This window comes from Sporisorium graminicola, chromosome SGRAM_7, assembly GCF_005498985.1.
Source record: "Sporisorium graminicola strain CBS 10092 chromosome SGRAM_7, whole genome shotgun sequence".
Classification (NCBI taxonomy): domain Eukaryota; kingdom Fungi; phylum Basidiomycota; class Ustilaginomycetes; order Ustilaginales; family Ustilaginaceae; genus Sporisorium; species Sporisorium graminicola.
In genome coordinates, this window is record NC_043737.1 from 271149 (window position 1) to 293546 (window position 22398).

At 57.8% G+C, this 22398-nt stretch overlaps 8 protein-coding genes across 8 annotated transcripts; 4 read left to right on the forward strand and 4 right to left on the reverse strand.

Annotated features, from left to right (window-relative positions):
* Positions 1-646: 646 nt before the first annotated feature.
* EX895_005548 (uncharacterized protein) lies at positions 647-1165 on the forward strand (the record flags this gene model as incomplete). Its single annotated transcript, XM_029886140.1, has 1 exon — positions 647-1165. One exon carries the CDS (start codon positions 647-649, stop codon positions 1163-1165), a length of 519 nt encoding a protein of 172 aa, XP_029737371.1.
* Positions 1166-2575: 1410 nt separating this feature from the next.
* EX895_005549 (uncharacterized protein) lies at positions 2576-3763 on the forward strand (the record flags this gene model as incomplete). The annotated part of the gene is made up of 1 exon (XM_029886141.1): positions 2576-3763. One exon carries the CDS (start codon positions 2576-2578, stop codon positions 3761-3763), a length of 1188 nt encoding a protein of 395 aa, XP_029737372.1.
* Positions 3764-4282: 519 nt separating this feature from the next.
* EX895_005550 (uncharacterized protein) lies at positions 4283-5108 on the reverse strand (the record flags this gene model as incomplete). The annotated part of the gene is made up of 2 exons (XM_029886142.1): positions 4283-4920; positions 5000-5108. 2 exons carry the CDS (start codon positions 5106-5108, stop codon positions 4283-4285), a joined length of 747 nt encoding a protein of 248 aa, XP_029737373.1.
* Positions 5109-5680: 572 nt separating this feature from the next.
* On the forward strand, positions 5681-6487 carry EX895_005551 (uncharacterized protein; the record flags this gene model as incomplete). Its single annotated transcript, XM_029886143.1, has 3 exons — positions 5681-5791; positions 6111-6248; positions 6356-6487. The coding sequence occupies 3 exons, from the start codon at positions 5681-5683 to the stop codon at positions 6485-6487; spliced, it is 381 nt and encodes a 126-aa protein (XP_029737374.1).
* Positions 6488-6883: 396 nt separating this feature from the next.
* Positions 6884-10948, reverse strand: EX895_005552 (uncharacterized protein; the record flags this gene model as incomplete). Its single annotated transcript, XM_029886144.1, has 2 exons — positions 6884-10768; positions 10943-10948. The coding sequence occupies 2 exons, from the start codon at positions 10946-10948 to the stop codon at positions 6884-6886; spliced, it is 3891 nt and encodes a 1296-aa protein (XP_029737375.1).
* Positions 10949-12089: 1141 nt separating this feature from the next.
* On the reverse strand, positions 12090-15823 carry EX895_005553 (uncharacterized protein; the record flags this gene model as incomplete). Its single annotated transcript, XM_029886145.1, has 2 exons — positions 12090-15221; positions 15380-15823. 2 exons carry the CDS (start codon positions 15821-15823, stop codon positions 12090-12092), a joined length of 3576 nt encoding a protein of 1191 aa, XP_029737376.1.
* A 1012-nt stretch (positions 15824-16835) lies between these two features.
* EX895_005554 (uncharacterized protein) lies at positions 16836-20504 on the reverse strand (the record flags this gene model as incomplete). Its single annotated transcript, XM_029886146.1, has 1 exon — positions 16836-20504. The coding sequence occupies one exon, from the start codon at positions 20502-20504 to the stop codon at positions 16836-16838; it is 3669 nt and encodes a 1222-aa protein (XP_029737377.1).
* An 875-nt stretch (positions 20505-21379) lies between these two features.
* EX895_005555 (uncharacterized protein) lies at positions 21380-22119 on the forward strand (the record flags this gene model as incomplete). The annotated part of the gene is made up of 2 exons (XM_029886147.1): positions 21380-21756; positions 21840-22119. The coding sequence occupies 2 exons, from the start codon at positions 21380-21382 to the stop codon at positions 22117-22119; spliced, it is 657 nt and encodes a 218-aa protein (XP_029737378.1).
* Positions 22120-22398: the final 279 nt, after the last annotated feature.

The window sequence follows — 22398 nt, forward strand, 5'->3', positions numbered from 1 at the left end:
CGAGAACCAGACGCTCGCTGACCTGGTCGCCCGCATTCACCAGGCTGTGCCTGCCACACAGTCCTCGCACCCTCTACCCCAGCGCGCCTCTATCGACCTTGGCGTTGACCACTTTGCGACTCTCAACCGCAGTCGCAACCGCTCGCAAAGCGTCACAACCACCATGATGCCTCACTTCGCCTTTAACCCTCACAATGTTGCTGCTCCCTGGGCAACCACGTCTCAGCAGCCTATGCCCCCGGTCCCGGCACCTTTTGGAGCTACCGTCGCTCCCGGTGCCACTCACCATCTTCCCTTCTCGACGGAATCCCCTCTTGAGGGCACTTCTTCTCTTGCCGGCGGCATGGCTCTGCCACAGCACGATTCTACGGAGGATGTCGCCATGCTTCGACCGGATGATGCCAGCCGCACGAGCTCCATCTCGCCAGTCTCACTGCGACGTGACGGCTCCGCTCTCAGTCCTTTTGACCTGAGAGCTAATCTCTCGCGTCACAGTAGCGGACAGACCGAGTTGACCATTCCATCCGAAAATGCCGAGGCCGAAAGCGCTTCCGCCACCAAGATCCGACGCGTGTCCGACTCTGGCAGGGTCATTTGCGCATCCCCGGCTCCTTCAGGAGACGCTGCGCCCATTCCGTCGAGGACCATGGTACCGATCCCGACCTCGTCTGCTGACGAGGCCAAGACTGACATCACCACCCTGCCCACTGCTTCCGACGATGTGATGGCAAGCTGCCTCGAGAGTATTCACTCTTTGCCCCAGGCTAGCGCCGACGCTCACTCCTCGCAAAAGACGCACTTCGACCACGCAACTTCGTGGATGGCATCGAACAACGACATCTCTGGTCAGCTGGCTCTCTCCGACTTCCGCAACCCGGACCTGTCGAGCATCTCGAAGCCTCTCGGTCTCACACCAGGCGCGCTCGGACTTACGGGTGGTTTGCCGGGCAGCAGTGCTGGTGGAGATGGATGGTCCATCTCGCCCTGGATCAACATGGCTCCAACCCCCTCTGCGAGCTTGGGCTCTGACCTGGAACAATCGTCTTTGCGGTCGCAAGTCGACAGCCAATGTCTCGACACGGGCATGACGTTTGAGCAAAGATCATCACTCGCCTCTCGCCGTGGGTTTTCGGGCAGCCTGAAGCTCGAGACACGCGCATCGTGACATAGAGCATTGCCATGTTTCTAGGCTGGTAGTAGACCTTCCCGGCACGCTTCTCAATACTCGCTAGCAATCCTCGCCCGCCCCCCCGCCCCCCTCTCCGCGGTCGTCCCCTCTGAAGCATGGTCCCGCTCTCTTCCCAGCATCGCCACTTGTGCATGTTGCTTGCAGTTTGATACTGTTGCGCACCAACACTGCACCTGGCTCTCCGTTCTCCTTCTCGTTCCCGAACTTTTCCGTTCGAGTCTCATTGACAGCATCTGTACCATACCACACATACTCGAAGGGTTCCCCACATCTGGCTGCTCCGCGCTCGTCTCCCAAAGTCACATTGTCTCGGCCTCACGTTGTAGTTTACTCATTCGCTTTTGCGCTCGCTTCACACTCGCGATCGGCACGCACCTGCATCACTCGCCTTTCTTTCGTTGCATTCCTTCAGACCGGGCTCACGTTCGGTGTCGTGACCCTCGTGGTCGCTTTTTCCACTTTGCTCACTTTGTTCTATTTGGTATCGCTCGCATCGCACTCGCATTGTTCGCATTGGTCTTTAATAATACTCGCAAGGGCCGCTGCGGGATGCAGCTTGGATTTTTCTATTCTCCCTCTTCAAACCGACTGTGTGCCGTGCGGCCATAAGCGACGACGTGTTTGTGTCTTGTCTTGCGTTGTGCGCGGCAGCGGCCGCGACGTGATGGTGCTAGCGTGCAACCGGGGATGCAAGAGTGTTGAAGGGAGCCGTGTTCTTTTAATGGAGGCATTTCTTGCGCTAGCAGTATGAAGCTGCAATCAATATGGTGCGCCTGGCCGTCCCGTTTCAATCCAAGGTCTCTCGTGTTGATTGGTGACGATGACGAGGTGCGGAGTTGGACGTCTTGATATAGACGCTTAGCTGTTAGACCGTTGCATTGCTCCGGTGAGACTCTCGACCTGACTTTTCACACACCTCGTGTGAAAAAGCCGGTTCAGGCTCGACACCGGGTTTGCCGAACAAAAAAACGCGGCGGAGAAATCTGGGGAGCGCCCGCAGCTGCGCGGCTCAGCACAGCACACTCGCACTTTCGAGTGCCTCTCTCTTGCCAGCGCAAAGACAAGAGCCGCCAACTCCACACGCGGAGAGCAAAGGCGCGGAGAGGGCCCCGAAGGGCAATCGGAAGAAAGCGCGCTTCCACTCACTCATTTGCGTTGGCACGCTTGGCTGCAACAGCGACCTCGCTGCCCCCGGCTCAGCCGGACTTCTCCTTTGGCGCGTTTGCTGCTTGTGCTTTCTCCGATCCCATCTTGCCTTCTCACCATCATACGCCACCAACCTTCGCCGGCCACTCAGGAGCTATCAAAATCACGGTGCTTCCCCTCCCGCAAGTTCACACGCCGCCTATCTGCTCTTCGCTGTTTTAACAAATACCCTCCTCGAGAATGGCCAGCCAAGCATTTATCGTCGCTGCCAAGCGAACACCCTTCGGAGCGTTCGGAGGCAAGCTCGCCGGCTTCACCGCATCGCAGCTCGGAGGACTCGCTTCCAAAGCTGCGCTGGCCGAACTGCCGTCGTCGACCAAAGTAGATGCGACCATCTTCGGAAACGTGCAGGCCAGCGACAACACGGCCGCCTACCTCGCGCGTCATGTCGGCCACCATGCTGGCCTGCCCGTCACCGTGCCCGCATTGACCGTGAACCGACTGTGTGGTTCGGGCTTCCAGAGCATCATCAACGCTGTGCACGAGATCCGCGTTGGCGACTCGGATGTGGTGCTGACCGGAGGCACCGAGTCCATGTCGCAGGCTCCGTATACGCTTTCGGGCGTCAGGTTCGGGAACACGCGGTATGGCGTCGACTTGAAGCTGGTCGACTCGCTGGCTGCTGCGTTGACAGATCAGGTGCCAACGCCGACGCCGATGGGTATTACTGCCGAGAACCTCGCTGCCAAGTACGGCATCACCAGGCAGCAGTGTGACGAGTATGCGTTGCAGACGCAGCAGCGCTACCAGAAGGCGCTGGCAGAGGGCGCGTTCAAGGACGAAATCGTCCCCGTCGAGATCAAGTCGAAAAAGTCCACCGAGACGTTCGAGGCCGACGAGCACCCGCGCGCCAAGACCACCGTCGAAAGCCTCGGCAAGCTTCCCAGCGTCTTCAAAAAGGAAGGCACCGTCTCTGCTGGCAACGCCAGCGGCATTTGCGACGGTGCCGCCGCCAACGTCGTTGCCTCGGAAGACGCCGTCAAGAAGTTTGGCCTCAAGCCGCTCGCGCGCATTGTCTCGTACGGCGTCACCGCATGCGAGCCGAGCATCATGGGAATCGGCCCCGTCGAAGCATCCAAGCTCGCGCTCAGCCGTGCGGGTCTCAAGGTGTCCGACATGGACCTGATCGAGGTCAACGAGGCGTTTGCCGCCCAGTTCTTGTCGGTGCAGAAGGAGCTCGAGCTGCCCAACGAAAAGACGAACCTCTTTGGCGGTGCGATTGCGCTCGGTCACCCGCTCGGCGCGAGTGGTGCCAGGATCATGGCCAACTTGGCTCACAACCTCATCAGACTCGACAAGAAGTATGCGCTTGGCGCGGCCTGTATCGGCGGCGGCCAGGGTATTGCGATCGTCATCGAGCGTGTGTGAGCCGCGAAGTAATGCCAATTGAACCGATGTTGGTCGAAAACATTGCTCAAATAGAACGTCTCGCACGTGGGAAGGAAATCCATGCAGCCAAAGCAGCCACAACGAGAGCATTCACAGTGTGCGAATTGAATGAAACGGTCGAGTGTGAAAGAATGCCCGCCAGGAGGCCGTGAGCATGTGGTATTGCTGCAATGTCGCCTGCTGATCCGCCTTGCTCGCCCGCCGACCTGTCCTCGCCCTTGGACCGCTGCAAAATACACCCCCACAGCACGCTCACTCCGTTCACAGCCCCTCACCGCCACACCACTGGAACTCTTTCTAAAGCTTAAGGCCTACAAATGACAGCGTAGAGGTGCATTTCTTTTGTTGGCCGGATGAAGAGTGTCTTCTCCTCATTGATGTGGAGTAAGTACAAAGGGGTAGCCGGTGGAGAATCCAGGCAGGTAAATCAGTCGTCCTCGTCGCGCCGTAACAGCGTCTACTGGTCGAGACTCACATCCTAGCCGGCTGGCCGGCTAGTCAAGCGTTAGCGTTGACAATGTCGACGAACTCGGGCTTGAGCGAAGCGCCGCCGACGAGGAAGCCATCGATGTCCGGCTGCTGAGCCAGCTCCTTGCAGTTCTTAGCCGCGACCGAACCACCGTAAATGATGCGCAGCTTGTCGGCAACGTCCTTGCCGAGCTTTTCGGTCGCCCACTTGCGGATGGCAGCGTGCACCTCCTGCGCCTGCTCCGACGTGGCCACCTTGCCCGTTCCGATGGCCCAGACGGGCTCGTAGGCGACGACGATCTTGGACCAGTCCTTGACCTGGGCAGCGACGGCGTCGAGTTGGCGCACGACGACGTTAACCGTCTCGTTGGCCTCGCGCTGTTCGAGCGTTTCGCCGATGCAAAGGATCACCGAGAGGTCCTCGGCGAGCGCCGCCGCGGTCTTCTCAGCCACATTGGCATCCGACTCGTGGAAGAGCGTTCGGCGCTCCGAGTGGCCAAGGACAACCCAGGGGATCGAGGCGTCCTTGAGCATGCTAACGGACACCTCGCCCGTGTAGGCACCGCTGGCCTTGTGGTAGGCGTTCTGCGCAGCCACGGCGACCTTGGAGCCCTTGAGGTGCTCCTGAACAGCGACCAGGTAGAGCGAAGGAGGAGCCACGACGACCTCTAAGTAGAAAAACGCCAAGCAATGTCAGCCAATCCCTTTTTCAGCGATGTAAGGTGAGCGCTTAGTCGTGATACATACCAGTGTTGGAGTCGAGCTTAGCCGACGTCAAAGTCTGGGTGAGCGACTTGATGGACTCAAACGAGCCGTTCATCTTCCAGTTACCGCCGACGAAGAAAGTGCGAGCCATTTTGTCAAATATACCGCGAGAGGTTGTGTGTGCCAAAAGTGTTGATGTGGTGGATCGAAGAAGGATGGTGGAAGAAGGAAGCATGCAAGTGAGAGATTGGTCAAAAAGCTACAGGTAGGTAGTTAGCAGCTCTCCACAAACGCAGAGTCTGTGCTTTGATGTTGGCGCTGCTCGACTCTTTGCTTCTCTCCAAAAGCTTCCGATCGAGCTGATTTCAAGCGCGATAAAAAGATCAGCCTTCGGAAAGATCCCGGCTGAATCCCGCTTCGTCTTGGGCGTCAGGAAAAAGTACTGTATTTCTTTGCGTACGAAAACGCGTCGAGCTATCATTTCCCTCCACTTGTATGTGTTTACAGAGCTCCTCTCACAGCTGTAAGCGTCAGCTCTTCCGCGCACGCTGTGTGTGAGTGTGTGTGATTGCAGGGCAGAAGGCGCTTGGACCAGCCCGATTGCGTTTTCGTCCGGAAGCGCATCTCGCTGACGCCTTCAACGTGAGAGAGAAGCGCACGAAGCCAACACTCGTGCCCTCTCCACAACCATCTGATACACTCTTTGAAGAGCAAACGATCATCATGTCTTGGCAAGGATACGTAGACACCAACCTCGTCGGCACTGGCAAGATCAGCCAGGCTGCCATCATCGGTCTCAAGGGCGGCGTTTGGGCCACCAGCGCTGATTTCAATGTAAGTGCGAACAAACAATGACGACGTCGACGACGGCGACAACGACGATGAGAAGGGAGATCAATTGTGGATGCATTTGGGGTCATAAAAGCAACACCCGACAGCTTGTCGCAGGAGGCCGCTTCTGCACCAGCTACACCCTTCATCGAGCGTCACTCTGTGCAGGCCATTCGATCGCCTCCTCAATCTATCATCCAACATACCCTCGTCAATTGCATCATTTCAAGGTACACCCGCCGAGCACTGACACCTATTCCCCCAATCTCATCTGCTGACTCTTAACCTGGTCGCACCTGTTTCCCCCTTACCACAACGCCAGGTCTCGCCCGAAGAGCAAAAAGCGATAATCGCCGGCTTCGACGACCCATCCAGTCTCCAAGCCGGAGGCGTCCGTGCCAACGGCAAGAAATTCTTCACGCTCGGCGTCACACCAAAGACCATCTACGGCAAGCAAGGCGTAAGTTCTTCTCGAAGCAACCCTGCCCGCCCATCCCCATACTGCAAGGCTCAACCATTGTTTTGACACCTTTCTCGTCTTTGACTCGGTGCATGTCGTGTGAACAGGGAGACGGCCTAGTAGCAGTCAAGACAAACCAAGCCGTGCTGGTGTGCGTCTACGTCGCACCCATCGTGCCCGGCGAGGCTAACAAGGTCGCCGAAGGTTTGGGCGATTACCTCGTTAGCGTTGGATACTAAGTTGCCCATCACACTCCGCATAGCCATCCGAAAAGGTGAGCGGCGCGGGTGAGGAGGTGGTGGCACGCTGCAATCAAACAAGGCTTTCCTGTTATAGTAGGTATGCTTAGAGTTGTGTCGTGCTGGTATGCAGGCTCGCGTTGGTACTGTGAGAACCAAAGCGATGCGAGAACGTTTGCTGCCCAAGTCCAATCCCTCCAGCCGAACATACCGACCCGACTCAGATCTAAACCAGCCATTTCGACACAGCTCACCTTCGCGACCGCACACCATCGACCCGTCGTCTATGAAGAATACATTGCAGTGATGAGCATCCACGATTTCGTCTCGTTGACGTTACTGTGACATGGACACATTTTGTTGAGCCAATTGTCCTCCCGTCCCGGACGCCTCGACTCACAGCGACCCCTCGCCCGCACCGAGCGCAACCTCGTCCAGCGGCACGACCACCACCGTTCCATCTGCCAGCGTCCTCTGCAGCTTGCCCTCCTCTGTCTGCGAGACGGTCATCGAAATCCCCGGTCCGAGCGGATCCTCTGCGTTGGTCACTTCGGCAATCTCGGGGCCGGCAGAACCCAGCGATCCACGTCGACGGTTCGCTGCACCACTTTCTCCGCTGCCGCTGAGATCAGCCGCTTCGAGGTGGCCGAGCGAAGGTCGGCGTGCGTGTGCCTTGCTCACCACGTCGGAGCCCGTAGCCGCCAAAGCTGCCTCGAGGGCTGTCGGCGACAACGGGCTCGAGCTGAGCGCTGAGCCTTGCTGAGCAGCGTTGTTCTCCTCCTCGTCGTCCTCACGATCCTCCTCACCCTCTTCGGAATCGTCTTCGTCCTGCTCTCCACCCGTGCGCTCCTCCTCGTGGTACTCCCTTCGGAACTGCGCCGACCAGTCAGCAGGCGTCAAGTTCTCAGCAAACGGATTCGAGTTGCTGCTTCCAGCACCCGCGCTACCCCCAGCCGACGACGTAAAGTCGAAGCTCTGCGTGGCACTCGCACCGACAGTAGCATCGCTAGGATCCGCAAACGGTCCCCAGTCATCGTCCTCGTCATCGTCGCCCAGCTCGCCGCCGCCACCACCCGATCCGTGCCTCGGTGTGAAAGCATCGTCAAAGCCGCTGCCGTCCTTGCCGCCGCGCTTCATCTCGCTCGACAGCCACGACGCCTCGTCATCGCTGTCGTCGTCATCCGAGCCAGCAGCGCCGCCGATCTGAGACGACAAGTAGCTGGCAAAGCTGCTGCTTCCCGCTCCACCAATACCACCGTCATCTCCATCATCTTCCGCATCCGAGCCAAACGACATCGACATCCCCTCGTGTCCGCGGTTGAACGCAAGCGGTCCACCCTCCTTCTCCCGAATCTCCTCCAGCGTCTCCGACACCACTTGGCGCCACTCGTCGCGCTCCGTGAATGCTTCCACCGAACGAGCAATCTCGAGTGGGTAGCGCTCCAGAAGCTTGACCGTCTCTTCGGCGATGAGGTTCATGTGACCCATGTATCCGAGACGGATGCGGCGCGGACCCGCAACAGACGTTTCGTTGCGTTTGCGGCCCTCTACGATGCGCGAGGTGAGCTGTCCCTGGTCAAAAACCGCGACAGTGAGATTCCTGTTGAGGCCGACATCCATGCGGCCGTTGAAGCACTGCTGTAGGATATCGTACACAACGTTGTGCAGGAAGTTGTTCCAGGGATAGTCGAAGAACAGGTCGAGCAGCGATGGCAGAATGCCGCACTCGAGGAACTTCCTCTTGAGCATGTCGCCGACAACGTAGTCCTTGGCTTCATCGATCGGACTGGGAGGGCCCGAGAGTCTCGGTGCCGTCAACTCAGCCAGAGACAGCCCCGAGAGCGCAGAGCGGATGGACGCAGCATCATCCTTGTCCTCCTCCAGCGAGTCGCTCGTCGTCACCTTTGGGCTTCCGCCGTAAGGGCTCTTCTCGTCAGCATCGCGTTGCGCATCGACAATGCTGTCGTCGGCAATGGAGCTGGCCTTGTCGCCGAGAGAGACTTCGTTGAGGAGAGCCTCGTCATCCGCCTCGTCCGTCGAATCGGTCGAGGCTCCTGTGCTCGATTTGTCGCGGCCATGCGCTGAGATGTGAGACGTCGTCGAGGCGCCGGTCTCCGCTGCGTTCTCGGATGCAGCATTTGCAGTGGTCTCGCGCGATGCGTCCAGCCCACCGGCTTCCTGCGCTACTTGCGCTTCACCACCAGCAGACGTGTCTCCAACTTCGGGTCCATCACCTCCCTGCAGTGTTCTCGCAAGTGTCTGGAGCCCTTCAAGGCCCCCAGTCAGGACGCCATCGGCAGAATACTGTGGCCCTTCACCAGGTGCACGGTTGAGCAGAGCCATGTTGGAGCAGTGAAGCAATTCGGCGTACAGCTCGGTGATGCGATACCTTTCAAAAGTGAGCGGAGCGACGTCTCCCACCGAAGTTGGCACAGTGACATCGCGCTCTCGGGGCTCGTTGACAAGCTGCTGGAAGTCAAAGAGTCGCTCGGCTAGTACGCGAAGCATCGGCCCAAGATGAACGAGGCCCATCTTGTCGACGATCTCAGCCATCGCCTCCTCCATGCCCTGCACGTCTTCCTCTTCTTCGTCCAAATCATCCATCGCTTTCTGGGCCGACTGCTCGTCGTCTTGCTTCTCTGTGTGCGTCGAGTCAGCGGCCTCGTCTTCTTGCGATGTGGCCTGTGCCTTGGCAGCTTCCTCGTCCTCCTTCTTCTTGAGCCGCTTCTCTGTCAGCTCGCTCTGCCTCTTGACGAGATGGTTGTGCAGGGTGCGGAGGAGGTGTTGCTCAAAGTAGTCGCTATTGTTTTTGCGGATGAGCTCGATGAAGACGCCGATGCACGTCACTAACGTCGAACTGCAGGTCTCGGCTGTGATGGGCACTGTCGGTGCTGCAACGGGCGGGAAGAGATTATCAGGGCGGACGGTCGCTGTCGAATCTCGATGGTCGAACTTCCCAGGCGAGCGTGATTCGGAAGCAGGAAATTCGCGAGGGTTCAGAGGTCGTGCAAAAGACTCGTCGTCGTCATCGTCATCGTCTTCTAATGCCGACGACGACACGGCATTCTCGTCAAGAGTGGACAGCGAACCGTCCCGTCGCTGCGATGGTTTGCGAAGATCTTGCACCGACAACTGCGATAGCTGCTCATCGGCCACATCCGTGAGACGACGATGCAACTGACGAGGCAGCTGCGAATCCAGCATATATCCGACCATCTTGCGCACGATGGGCTCGCTTGCAAGTTCGCGCACGAGGCGGTTGTTGATGCCGGCTGCGTTCTCTTGCGCTTCACCCAACCCACCACCGAGCTCAGGACCCTGGCCCTGATTGAGTGCGGCAGGCGAAGGAGCAGAGAGGGCGATGATCGCTTTGAGCAGCTCCGAAACCGTGTTGTGAATGTCGACGGAGTAATTTGGTGCGAGGAGGTCGACGGTGCGAGCTATCAAGTCTTGCGATGAGAGCCAGTCGATGATGTCGGTCGTCTGTACGGGAGTGCGCATAGTTTCCTCCATCTGGATGATGCGGAAGAGCAGGTCGACGACGGCCGGCGTCTCGAGATGCGCCACAAAGCGTTCCACGATGCGAGGCTGCTCCTTGATGAACTCGAGCATCTCGATAGGCTTGCGTTCGAGGTAGGCGCCGTTGACCTTGGCCCAGTAGCCGGCAAGCACACCGCGTCCTGGTCCGTTTTCGAGAGCGCTGGTGGCTCGCAGCCTCCCTTCCCCTTCGGCCTCCGAGTCAGATGACGAACGCGAGCTGCCAGCGTTGGCGGAAGCCGAGTTGGAAAAGTCGGTGAAGTTGGTGATGCTAAGATGCGGGGAGGGTGAGGTGGACGCCGAGGAGTTGGTGGACGACGATGCGGCATTTTCGGCAAACAGAGGATGCGAGTGCATGGGCAAAGGTGCTTGCGAGGGCGATGGATTCGAGGTGAGTACGGCATTCCAGAAGGGCACGAGGTACTCGTTTGGATCCGAAAAGATGGCATCAATGATGGGCCACACTTCGCTGCAGCTGAGCACCTCAGAAGCGACGTATGGATACTTGAACTTGACTTTTTCCTCCCATTCTTTGCCTCCCGCGCCTCCAACGGTTGCGGTGCCGACGACATGTTCCATTAAACGCTTGACGATTCGTGGTTGCTGGAGAAAGTTCATGAGCTTCTGATTGGCTGTCTTGCATTCTTGGAGCACGTCGTCCTCGTCGAGGACATCCTCGAGCGTGACGTTGGGTTTGTCGAGCAGCGTCTCTAGCGTCGAGACCGACGAGAAGCCGAACCTCCACTGTTGAGCGTAGGTGAAAGCGGAGAGCAGAAGAGGGAAAGGCGATGAGGAAGGGTCAGCGTGCAAAAACCAAAGCGTCTTCAGCCTGGAGACTACGCTCGTGCGCGCCTTTCTCCGACCAACAGACGGTGAAGACTACCAAAACTGTAAACGAGGCGGTGGCGGAACACTTACAAACATGATGTCGGCGAGCTTCTGCGGGTGAGCACGACGTCGTCAGAGCTCAGCAATGAGTGCAAGAGTGCCGAGTTGTCGACAGGTGGAGGAGCCAATGCAACTCCGTTTTCAAACGTCTTCGAGATCGAAGCGATAGTGAGCCGCTGAAGAGCAGGCTTCAAGGCAAGAGTCGATCGGTCTGATGCGATTTCCAATGCAAGATATGAAGCCGTAAATGCGCGCAAAGGTAGTATGAAGCACAAGGGCGTCGCGCCGATCAAACTTTGCTGACGCCTTTGAAGCTGGCAAGGCCGATGACGATGAGGGCGTGGTGAGATGTAGGAGTCGATGAGAAAAGTTCTGCAGATCCGAAGCAGAATCGAAACCGAGCTTGCCCGACGCACGAGTCGGATAGAGGTGATATGAAACTGGCGTCCTGCGAAACAGAAGGATCAGGGTGAGAGTGGCGATCCTTGTTTCTGAAGCAGCAGGAACGATCCAGAAGGACAAAGTGGGTGATGGGTTGAGTTGTGATGTAAGAGTCGAAGCGAGAGCAAGTGATCAGCGCTGCTGTTTCGAAAAAGGCCGATAGCAAGCGAGCGAGCGAGGCCCTTCTGTCTCACCAACGCACATTTCACGCAATCCTTCGGTCAGACCACCACCCTGCTCTAATCTCATCAGTCCGTCAGATCCTTTCAAGTCCATCACGACGAGAGAAAAAAAGGGTCCTTGTGACGCAGCACGGCTTGCACACGCGCGAAAGCGCAGCAATCCAGCGTTAAGCCAGCCAACACTCAGACGCCGACGCAGCAAGCAAGACGCGAGTTCTTGCAAAAGGCTACGCAAGTTTTGTATACTCACAAGAGACAGGGCAAATCATTTGGATTTTCGATTTGAATTCGCCCGTTCAAATTCAATCTGTCATGCTCCGCAGTTTCGGTGTGATCTGACGCTACTAGTACAGAAGATTGCACGCCGAACCTCAACGCCGGCCAAATTTACTGTATGCACCCTCGCGGTAACATCTCACTGGTTTGTATGAGGACAGGATTGCTTTAGTTTCGCTGACCGAGTCTCAGCATTGTGTTGTACAAGAAGAAGGACAGGAGAGTATGAGTACAGAAGCGGTGATTAGGAAGGACTTTTTTCGAAACGGTCCGGCGCTTTAGATGTCGTCCAGACCAGGGTCGTCGCTGCCGGGAGCATCCTCGTCGCTGCCATCGGCATCTTCATCTCCCAGATCCAGATCAGGATCGTACGCTTCGGGTGTAGCCATGCTATAATTGCCGGCGTTCCCGCGACACGACGTACCCATTGAATGTTGCGCTAGAGAAGCTGCTTGGAGGGAGGCACTGCCAGAGGCATGCGAACTAGCCGCCAGCACGCGTCGAAGGTGTTCAGGATCGATGGGAAGTCGTGCGAGCTCCGGCGCAGGCTTCTTCGTCTGCTCTTGCCTCAGATTGCTGGCAGCAGCAGCAGCAACCGGCGAGCACACATCAGCTTCGTAGTCGCCGTCTGCATCTAAGTCTTCATCCCAAGCGGATGCAGGATCTTCGCCACTGGCGCCGAATTCCAGCGATTTCGTGGATGTGGATGACTTGCTTGCTTCTGCAGAGCTCGTTGAACCTGATGCCTCATTAGCCGCATCCTTCAAAACATCCGACTTGCGCTGCCCGCTCGCGAGAGCTGCTGCATGCAGGGCACTGCCAGCTGGTGGAGCAGGGCGGTGGCGCTTTTTAGTAGGCGATGGTGTAGGGGTGGCGATGAAAGAAGGTCCCGGACTGTCGGGCCCAGGCGCATCCCTTGCCTGGGTCGCTCCCGGTCCGGCCGCCGTCGAAGATGCTCGTGCCACCGAGCGCTGGCCCGCAGCCGCAGCTGGGCTCGCACGTGCGCTGGTGCCATCGCTTCTGCCCGGTGTTTTCTGCACCTGGTTGAGCACCGAGTAACCCAGATTCGCCATCATCTCTGCCGGCGTAAATGTGCCAGTCCCAGACGGGCCCGGAGTGCCATTCGACTGCCCCACACTCGACACGCTGCCGTGTCCGTTGGCAAGGCTCGGAATGGGCTGAGGGAAGGACCTCGACACCAGGAAGGGCGTCCATTTGAGCTTGTCGGCTCGGACCTTGAGGTACCCTTTGGATTCGTAGTTCTTCAGATGGGCGTTCACGTAGTCACGATCGAAGTGGATGCGGTAGTCACGCGGCAGAGACGCCGCTGCGTTCTTGTCCCTGTCCTTGTACGAAGGCAGTTCTGCAGCCGGCGGCGGTCTGGGATGCAGAGGAGGCCTGCCACGTTTGCGCGGTTGCGGCTGCGGAGCAGACGACGAGCTCGCAGTCAGGGTAGAGCCTGCAGCAGACGTGGTGGCAATGCCCTCCCTAGCGCGATACTTGCTCGTCGCAGGTGTTCGACTGTGTGCGTTGTTGCCGTCGTAGACGACGATCATATCTTGCTCTAGAAGCACGTAATAAATGTCCTCCAGCTGCATCGCTGTTCCGCGGCTAATGTCGTCCATCGTCACTTCATCAGGGGCGATCCGAAGATAGTAAAAGACAGCCAGCGTCCAGTAGTTACGGTAGCTGAGCAGCCCGAGGTCACTGAGCGGTTTCTCCGGAGAGCCTGTTCGTCCTTCCTTCTTGGACAGCAAGAAGCTGATGTCGATCAAAAAGTTGCCCCATCCCCTCCTCTGACGCACAGGCAGCGTCATGATGCACGACACGTTGTAGTTCATCGGACTGCGCTTCTCCTTGCTGAAGTAGCCCACAAAGTGGTCGCCGGTACTGTCGCCTTCCGTGACAATGTAAAACAGAAACGGCTCGACATCATAGTAGAGCGTCTTATGGTCGAGAAACATCTTGGCAATGAGACAAAGATTCTGGCAGTATATCTTGTTCTTGCGCCCATCCACCTCGTACACGCAGATGTTGCCGTCCCTGTATATTTCATCACCCGGTGGCGTTCGCATCTTGCACTTGAGCTTGTGACGTTGCGCCATGAAGCGGCTCTTCATGTACTTGAGGCAAAACTCGCAGATCCACAGGCGTCCATCAGGCACCATGCTATACTCCTCTGGATAGGGTGCCTGGTACCATGTGTCGATGTCAAAGTCGCCGAAACGGATGCACTTGATGGGCGAGGCGGTGCCTGTCTCTGCACTGCTGGCTGCGGTGGTGATTTTGACTTGAGATGGTCCCGGCGTGCCGGAAGGTGAGTGTCGAGGGATCAGCTGTGTACGGGAGATGCGAGATCCGCTGACGGGTGTGTCGGCTGGAGGCAGGGAGCTCGGATGGCGCGGCGAGGCTGCTAAGGAGCTCGTGCTGCCGCCTGATGTGAGGCCTGACCGTCTGATTACGCGGCTGCCCGACGCTCCCGGAAGGCTGGCCAGGGTTCCCCCGAGCTTGTCTTCCGCCGCTTTTTGGGCTCGCTGGAAGCGCTCCATGTCCTGAGGTGTAGGCTTGTAGGGCAGGGTGAGGGCATCCGACCCCTCGAGAACACCGCCAAATGGATCCTCCTCTTCGTTGCTCTTGGCAGCGTCAAGATCGGCAGCTGCTTCCTCGTCTTCGTCGTCGCCATTCCCCTTTACCGACTCTCGATCGCGCGTCCCACGTTCGGAGGGATGTTCTCCGTCGGACGAGTCTGACCCATCCTGTCCGCCGTCGATGGCATTTCTGCTGCTACCAGAAGGCCCACCAGCGCCGTTCAGATATGAGGCCGACCCTGCGTTGGAACGAGGCGCACCGGCTGACTTTCGTGGACGCCCGCGCTTGCCGCCTCTAGCGCTTCCACTTCCCGCAGCGGTCTTTTTGGAGGATGAGCTGTTCAATGTGGCAGGCATGACGTTGTGCTGGATGTTCGAGCGGGGTGACCACGGAGAGCCGGGCGCGAGGTTGAGAAGGGAACCTGCGGCGCTAAGGAGACCGTTTTTGAGCGTATTCATGACGGCAAAGTTGGGCCCCGCATGCAGCTGCGCCTCCTTGCCCTTGTGTAGGGAGGCGTGCGCAGTCAGAAGCGAGTCCATGCTCCTAACCGGATTGGAAGGCTTGCTTGGTCTGCCGGAACTCGAGATACGCGCCGCTTGGGTTTGACCGGGCGAGTGTCGCGTCGGGGCGGGGTGCAGAGCTGCTGTGGTGAGGCCTGTAGGTATTGGGTGTGCTGACTGTGGCCATTGCTGATACTGATGCTGATCGCCTGCTTCGCACGTCGGGCAGTGCCATTGACCCTTGGGAGGTTTTGAGAGAGGAGGAGACAAGCAGTAGAGATGCCAACCGCGGTCGCAGCGGTCGCAGAACATGAGCTGAGCCTGTGCAATGCGACAGCAGGCAGAACAGCAGAGCGGAAAAGAGTCAGATAGTCAGTAACTTCATCTTTATCTACGCGGCGTTTACAAAATGAAGTCGGAGGCCGTGCCGCACGATGCAGAGCGAGCGCGGAAGTTCCGAACAAAGAGCCAAGACTCACATCATCACCTTTGTCCCGACAGATCTCGCACTTTTTGCACTCGATGCATCTCCAGTCGTAAGACAAAGCCTTGCGAACTTTGGTCGGATTGCGGCCCCACCTCAGGCAAGAAGGGTGTCCGCTACTTCCGCATTCGTAGCACGAAATGAGCAACTTGGGTGTATCGCCCTTGGGCCGGTCAGCGGATTGCAAGCAGAATGCGCAGAGGTCGTGTGGTGGCGCACGTCGAGCTGCGGAGGTCGGTGCGTTCACAGGCCTTCTCTTGACGGCGAAAGCGGAAGGTTCGACTTTGCGTTTCTTCGCAGGAGAGCTGGCGGAAGGCTCAGCACGCTGCTTTGTGCGCACGGGTTTGGACGGAGAGGCAGAGGCAGAGCGCCTAGAGGCAGGCAATGCAGCTCGAAGCGAAGTTGTCGTCGTCGCCGAACCGAGTGGTTGAACGCTCATCATCGCTCTGTTGTTGGTTGCGGGGCGATCAGAGAGCATGACATGGTGGGTCGAATGCCATTTGCTGTCAGAACGTTGCGTCGCTCGAAGCTTTTCTCGTCGCGCGACGAACGGAGCTCAGCTTTGTGAAGGCTTCCGTTCTGTGGCCGAGGTGCAGGTTCAAAGGCCAAGTGCGGGAGCAGCGTCCTCGATGGCAGCCAACAGCGAGTCGGCGGTTTCGGTGAAGATCCGCACACTAGAGGCGAGACGGACGAGTTGTTCGCACCTTCTCGCGCGTCTTTCCCAACGAAAGCAAAGCTATTGTCGTCTTCGCTGCTCTGCTGCTGAGCTTGTGCTGCTTCCGATCGCGTTAACTCGTCGGAGAGGCCGCGGAAGAGGTGAATACCTCTTGAGCAGAACACTGTTGGGTCAGAGCTGGTTGACGTGGACGCCTTTGCAGAGTCGGAAGAGCTGTGACCAGTCGGCAGAACAGACTGTTGCGGGTCGTTGTTCAGATGGATGCCGCTCGACAGCTTTGGATGTTTGGAGACGATCAAGAGGAGGCCGCTGCAACGTCGTTCTCAAGGCGTCTCGAAGTCTCGATGAGCAAAGCCAAGCCGGATTGTGACTCTCCTTCCGCGCTCTCCACGCCTAGCCTCTCCACTTCGCTCTTAACCGTGCGCGCTCAGCTTCGGAACTCACATTGCGACTGCGAACCACTTTCAGGTTCCATTCCAGTCTCGAGTCTCGTTTCCCTTTGAACTCGGATTTCGCGTTTTCCAATTCAAAACGCGCTTTGGTTCGAGCCAGAGACCCTGCCTTGCTCTCTCGCTCTCGCTCGCTTTCGAGAGGTCTCGGGTCAGACCCTCTCAAAACGTAACAGCGCATTTTCCGGAAAAAAAAGTTACAGCATCGCGGTCCACAAACACGCCTTACAATCGAGAACGTCGCATGTTGCCAATCTAAACAAGTACAACTAGATGATGTCCAGACGGACTCTAGCGCACCAAGTGCGACAAACGCAGTGACAAGCTCAGTAGCGCATATCGGACCACGCCAAAGCATCCAGCAAGCCCTGCCACTTTGCTCGAGCATAGTCGTGCTCTTGCAGGGCCCGGTCGGCTTGTGTTGCATCCTGCGCTTGTACAGCGGCTCTTGCCGCGATGCGGCCGATCTGGTCGTCGATGTTGACCTTGAGCTCCTCCACAAGTCTGTCGAGCGCTTTGCGTTGGCGTTCGCACTCGATGCGGAAGCGTTCGCGTTTGTTCGTCTCGGATTCGGTCCAGCTCGACGAGATGTCTGCGCTCATCGAGGCGTCCAACGGGGTCGAGTCGAAGGCGTCAGAGTATGGCAGGATAGCATTATCACCTTCCATTCCCGAGGATGCGAATGGACCCGAGTCGCGCACGTCGGCACCATCTTCTTTCTCCTGGTCGTGATGTTCCTCCGCGTCCTCTTCTTCCTCTTCTTCCTCCTCCTCCTCCTCCTCCTCCTCTTCCTCTTCCTCTGCGATGGCGCCAAGCGGGGCACCATCTCGCTTCGCCTTGTCTCGCCGTTTCTGACGTCGCTCCCGCCGCTTCCTTCGAGCGATTCGGTCCTCCTCCTGGCTGCTCGTGCCAATGAATCGCTCGTAACTGTTGACAACTTCTGCTCCGATTCGCCATGCCGCACTGAACAGCTCCTTGACCTTGGCTTGCTCAGCACTGTGAAAACAAAGCATCTCCATCCGCTCAAGCGCTTCCGTGTGCGTCTGAACAGCACTGTCGATCGAGTCGATGCCTTCGAGTGCCGAACAGAGACGCTGGCCGTCTTGCAACACCACGTCGTTCTGCACGAAATCGATCAGCGTTCGCACGAGCCATTGCGCCTGGCGTCGAAGCGACCAAAATTTGCGCATGTGCATCGTCTCCGGCTTGGCCAGCTTGAGCGTGCTTGCCAGCTTCCACTGTGCGTACCTCGCTTGCAATAAGGTCGTGAACACCGACTGGTAGAACCGCATACACGCCAGCGGAAACACAAAGGTGAGCGGCCATGGCACCTCGTACTCGACCTGGATATCGGCGAGTCGGCGGATGCGCGTTCTCTGTCGAATCGCTGCAGCGCTGTTCGACTCTTCATCACCGGTGAAGAAGCGTACGAGGTTGACATCGATCCACGCTTCCGCTGCACTGCTCCGCTCATGTGCCTCGAGAGCATCAGCAAACCCTGAGTTGAGTCGGTGATGATCGGTGGCGCGCAACGTGCCGTTGCGTCGATCGAGGTCGACGAAGAGCGTCTCGAGCCAGCTGGCCATCTCGGCGCCTTGCTGCATAAAGTAGAGTCCATGACATGCTCTGAGATGAGACTGCAACGCATAGCCACCCTCGGTGACTGGCGACGAAAGCACCTCGATCAGGCGTTTGCGTACGATGGCAGAAATGGGCGAGAGGTGCTCCTGCAGCAATCGTCCAAGCATGGGCTCCAGGAGTCGCTGCGATGTGTGCTGAAATGGACGAGCTGGCGCGCTCTGCCAGAGCGGCTCGGTATCTGGTGGCGAGAGGGGCGTCTGCGGCAAGACATCCTCAGCTGCTAGTGCTGTGTCCTGCTCCTGCACTGTCGTCGAAGCGCCCTTGGAGAACAAGAGCAGTCGCAGCTTCCTCCTTGCGTCATCTGGCGCGAGGGACGAAGGGTTGGTCACGTTACCTTCGACATTGTCTCCCCCGTGCCGCGGGTGGCTCTGCAACGCGTCGACTGCTCCCAATGTCCCTGAGTGGGACAAGCCGAGGACGTGATCGAGGTCATCGCTGGGCCGAACCTCTCCGAGTGCATCGATGCCCAAACTTCGAAGCAAGCCGACACCTTTCGCCGTCGTCAAGACGTCCTGCATGATAGATCGCAAAAACACTGGAGTGCTGTAGCCTCCATCGACAACTTCGTCGGTCAACATGTCGGTACTGGTCTGGTTGACGACGTATCCGGACATCCAAAAGGTGCTGTCGGAAGTGGACAGCGATGCTTCCTGGCGGATCATATGCTGGACGAGACGGTCGTCGAACAGAGGGTCGTGTTCTCGTCGGATAGCAAAGCTGAGACCTCGTTGAAGGAGAAGACAGACAGACTTCCACGCGGGTCGGCAAGCAGCTAACAGGCAGGTGCTCAGATCAGCTAGAACCTGGTCGCGATGAGCAATCTCGTCCTGTTGATGTACAAATGCGAGCAGCGCCTGCAGGCCGTCGATGAGAGCACGGTCACTGAAAGCACGTGGAATGGCGGGAGCTTCTGTATCGGTGCTGGGGCTCGAGAGGAAACCCATCTCGTTGAGCAGCGCTGCTAGCAACAGAACGGATGCTGCCTCGCGATGCACTACTTCGAGTAGCTGCGTCATGGTGGCATATCTTTGGGCATGGATGGCGGTCGGTTGAGCGGGCATGGAGGCAGCTGCAACATCGGCATCCATCTCTGAAATTCGAGAGCGCAGACGTTCCAGCAAGATCTGCATTTGTTCGGCAAAAGCTTCGACAGCCGGTGTTCTGGTGAGGGCATCCACGGCGTGTATGCTTTGCGAAACGGTTGTGGTGACGAAGCTGCGGAGGGACAAGAACGTACCGGCGAGTGCGGCGACTGCTTCCATCTGCTCTGTCAAGCCGTTCATCACGGACTGCTGCCTTTCGTTTGCGTTGGTCTTGCGGACATACCCCGAACGATGTTGAGTGAATAGGACGCTCGAATGACCCATGAGCGCGGACATTGATTCTCTGACGGCATCTGCTTCCGCGAGGAGTCTGGCGCCTCCCGTGGCCTGACCGACCAAGCATGGTACACTCTTATCGATGGCGTCGATGAGCGCATCAAGCCTCGATTCCCGTCCTTTAGACCAGAGCTCGCGTTGGTGAAAGTCGTGCGTCGACGAGGCGGAGGGTCGTATCGAGGCATCAATGGCAGTGAGACGGTCTCTACGTTTGCGGAGTCCCTTGTCGCTATCGTAGCCCTGGTCTATCCTGAACTGTCGCTCTTCATCAGAATCTAAGCTCCAGTCGGACAAATCGGAATTGACCTGCTCCATGCCGTCGTCGACCCAGGCATCTCCCTGCAGGGGCTCGTCGATCAAGATGTTGAGCCATTCGCGCTTCTCGGCCTGTTTTCGTTGCTCCGGTGTCAAATACTGCGCTCGATTCGACTGGGTGGAATTAAGCATGAGAGTTGCAGCGGTGCGTGCCGTAACGTCCGCTGGTTTAGAAAGCCGGAGCAGGAAGCGAACCGCATCAGAGACGTTGTCGGGTCGGATGAGAGGATCGGGGACGTTGCGGGGATCCGCGCCTCGCCGCTTTTTCGCTTCCCGGACCTGCTCCGTGAATCGCACCGATCGCTCGCTGGAGACCAGGAGCTGCGAGAAGCATCTTTTAAGGGCGGTTGCGAGCTCATAGTCGAGATGGATGCTGTGTTTCAGCGAGAGACCGTGCAGCGCGGCGGCAACCTCGTCATCATCGGCTGGTGACCACGAGTCCTTATCGATCGACTGGATCGCCTTCGCTTTCTGAGTGGCCTTACTGGATGAAAGGGAGGATGATGAGGTCGATGCCGCTCCACCCAAAAAAGCGACCAAGAGCCGGTCGAGGATGCGCTCCTGATCGATGCGCTTGTTCGTCTTGGACCTGCTTGCAGTGCGTGTCGAGCTGCTCTTTGCCCCTAAGCTGGCGGCCGAAGGACCGGCTACCGGCAACATTGCGGGATGGGATGGGATGCGCTGCTCGATGGCGAGTGCGATGAGTAGCTGGTCACGATGCCGTCCTTGCTGAGCATGAGCAGCACCCGAAAAAGTCGGCGCGCTCGGCTGCAGACCAACACTTCGCCGGTAACGCGTTTCTTTCTCGCGTTCATTGACATTGTTAGACTTCTTTCGGTACGCAGAACGAAAGTGGAAAAAATTACTGGTTGGCCCATGCGCTATGCAGCCTGCGGATTGAAAGCAAGGCGCACACTCAATTCAATGGCTCCTCCAGCTTCGTGCTTCTGGGCCTTACGAAGGATGTACTGCGCGGTTCAATGAAAGCGGGAAGGGCCGATTGCTCACATCCAGAAGCTGCACGACTGCAGAAAAATCTCTCGAGTCTAGACTCAGTACATTCCTTCAACAAAGCGTGGTGGGCTGTGCCGAAGGAGCCTGTCACGCTCTTCTCTATTGTTTGGAAGACAACAATCCACTCTCGGCGGCCTCGTGTAGGTCTGGCATTGATTGGAATTTGACAAGTCTTCAGGTCGTCCGTGCGCTCCCTAAGGATAGAACAGGAGGATGCATGTTGCTGCTGCCGAAGTGCAGCTTACGGCAAGCGAGCAATCCTAGCGACGCAACGCAACGGAGCGAGAGGAATTCGTTCCAACGTCACCGCTCTCAAACCGTGCGTCTCGGCTGTGTTACTCTCGAGTGTTGGTCCAATCAATGCTTGGGTGAGAATGCCAAGCGAAGAGTCGCACTGACCACGCTCGACAGGACATATAAGAGAGAGCAACATGCGTTGCAGCACTCTTCTTCGCCACTCAACCATCATCGATACTCCCTCGTACTTGTCACTTGACGATCAGCTCCATCTTACCTCCAAAATGTCCGGATTCGACCTCAACCAGCTCGGCAACATGGCCCAGGGCTTCCTGAACAACCAGGGCGGCAACAACAACAACAGCAACAACAACAACAATAACGACAACAACAACCAGCAGGGCGGCGACAACCAGCAGCAGCAGCAGCAGCAGCACCAGGGCGGTGGCGGCGGCGGATTCGACATTGGACAGCTCGCTGGTCTGGCACAAAACTTTAGCTCGGGCAACCACGACAGCTCGCTCTTCTCGCAGGCTGCCTCGTTCGTGCAGAACCAGGGCGGCAACCAGAACGTCGACGAGCAGAAACTGCTGCAGGACCACGACGAGGTCAACAACCAGTCCGGTGCGAACACATCGGGTCAAATCGGTAACGCTGCAGTGTAAGTAGCCTTGACACCCTCGCAGACTATGTGGCGAAAGCATCGCTGACCTTAAACCCCTCTTTGCATCGTGTGTACCTCAGACTGTCCGCGCTCAAGTCGGTTCTCGGCGGTAGCGGTGGACAGCAGCAGAGCGGTGGCGGCTTGCAGCAGAAGCTGATGAGCGCTGCCATGAGCCACGCTGCTGACCTGTTCGACCAGAAAGATGCCCAGGGCCAGGCGCAGGGCAACAAGCAGGATGCCGTCAACCAGGCCGCCCAGATGGCCATGGGTTTGGCTATGAAGAACCCGTCGCTGCTCGCTGGCCTTGTCGGCGGCGGCAACTCGGGTGGACTTGGTGCCCTTGCTGGTCTGCTGAAGTGAAAAGGGGCCCTGTAATATCGCCTCTAATAGCGTCGACTCGAATCAGACGTAGATGTGAGCCTAAAAGAGTATTTTGTGATCCCTACTGACACCGACATGGAGGTGACGTTTGCGGGCAGTGTGGGTTGGAAGCGAGCAAGTGGTGGGGAAACGAGTGTGGGGAGTGGTTTGCTGGAAAGCGGCGTACACACCCTCAACAAGCACAACTCAGATTGACAGATGCGAGCGTATTGGAGATCGAGGCTTGCTTGTCGCAGAGGTCTGAGCTCTGGTTTCGGT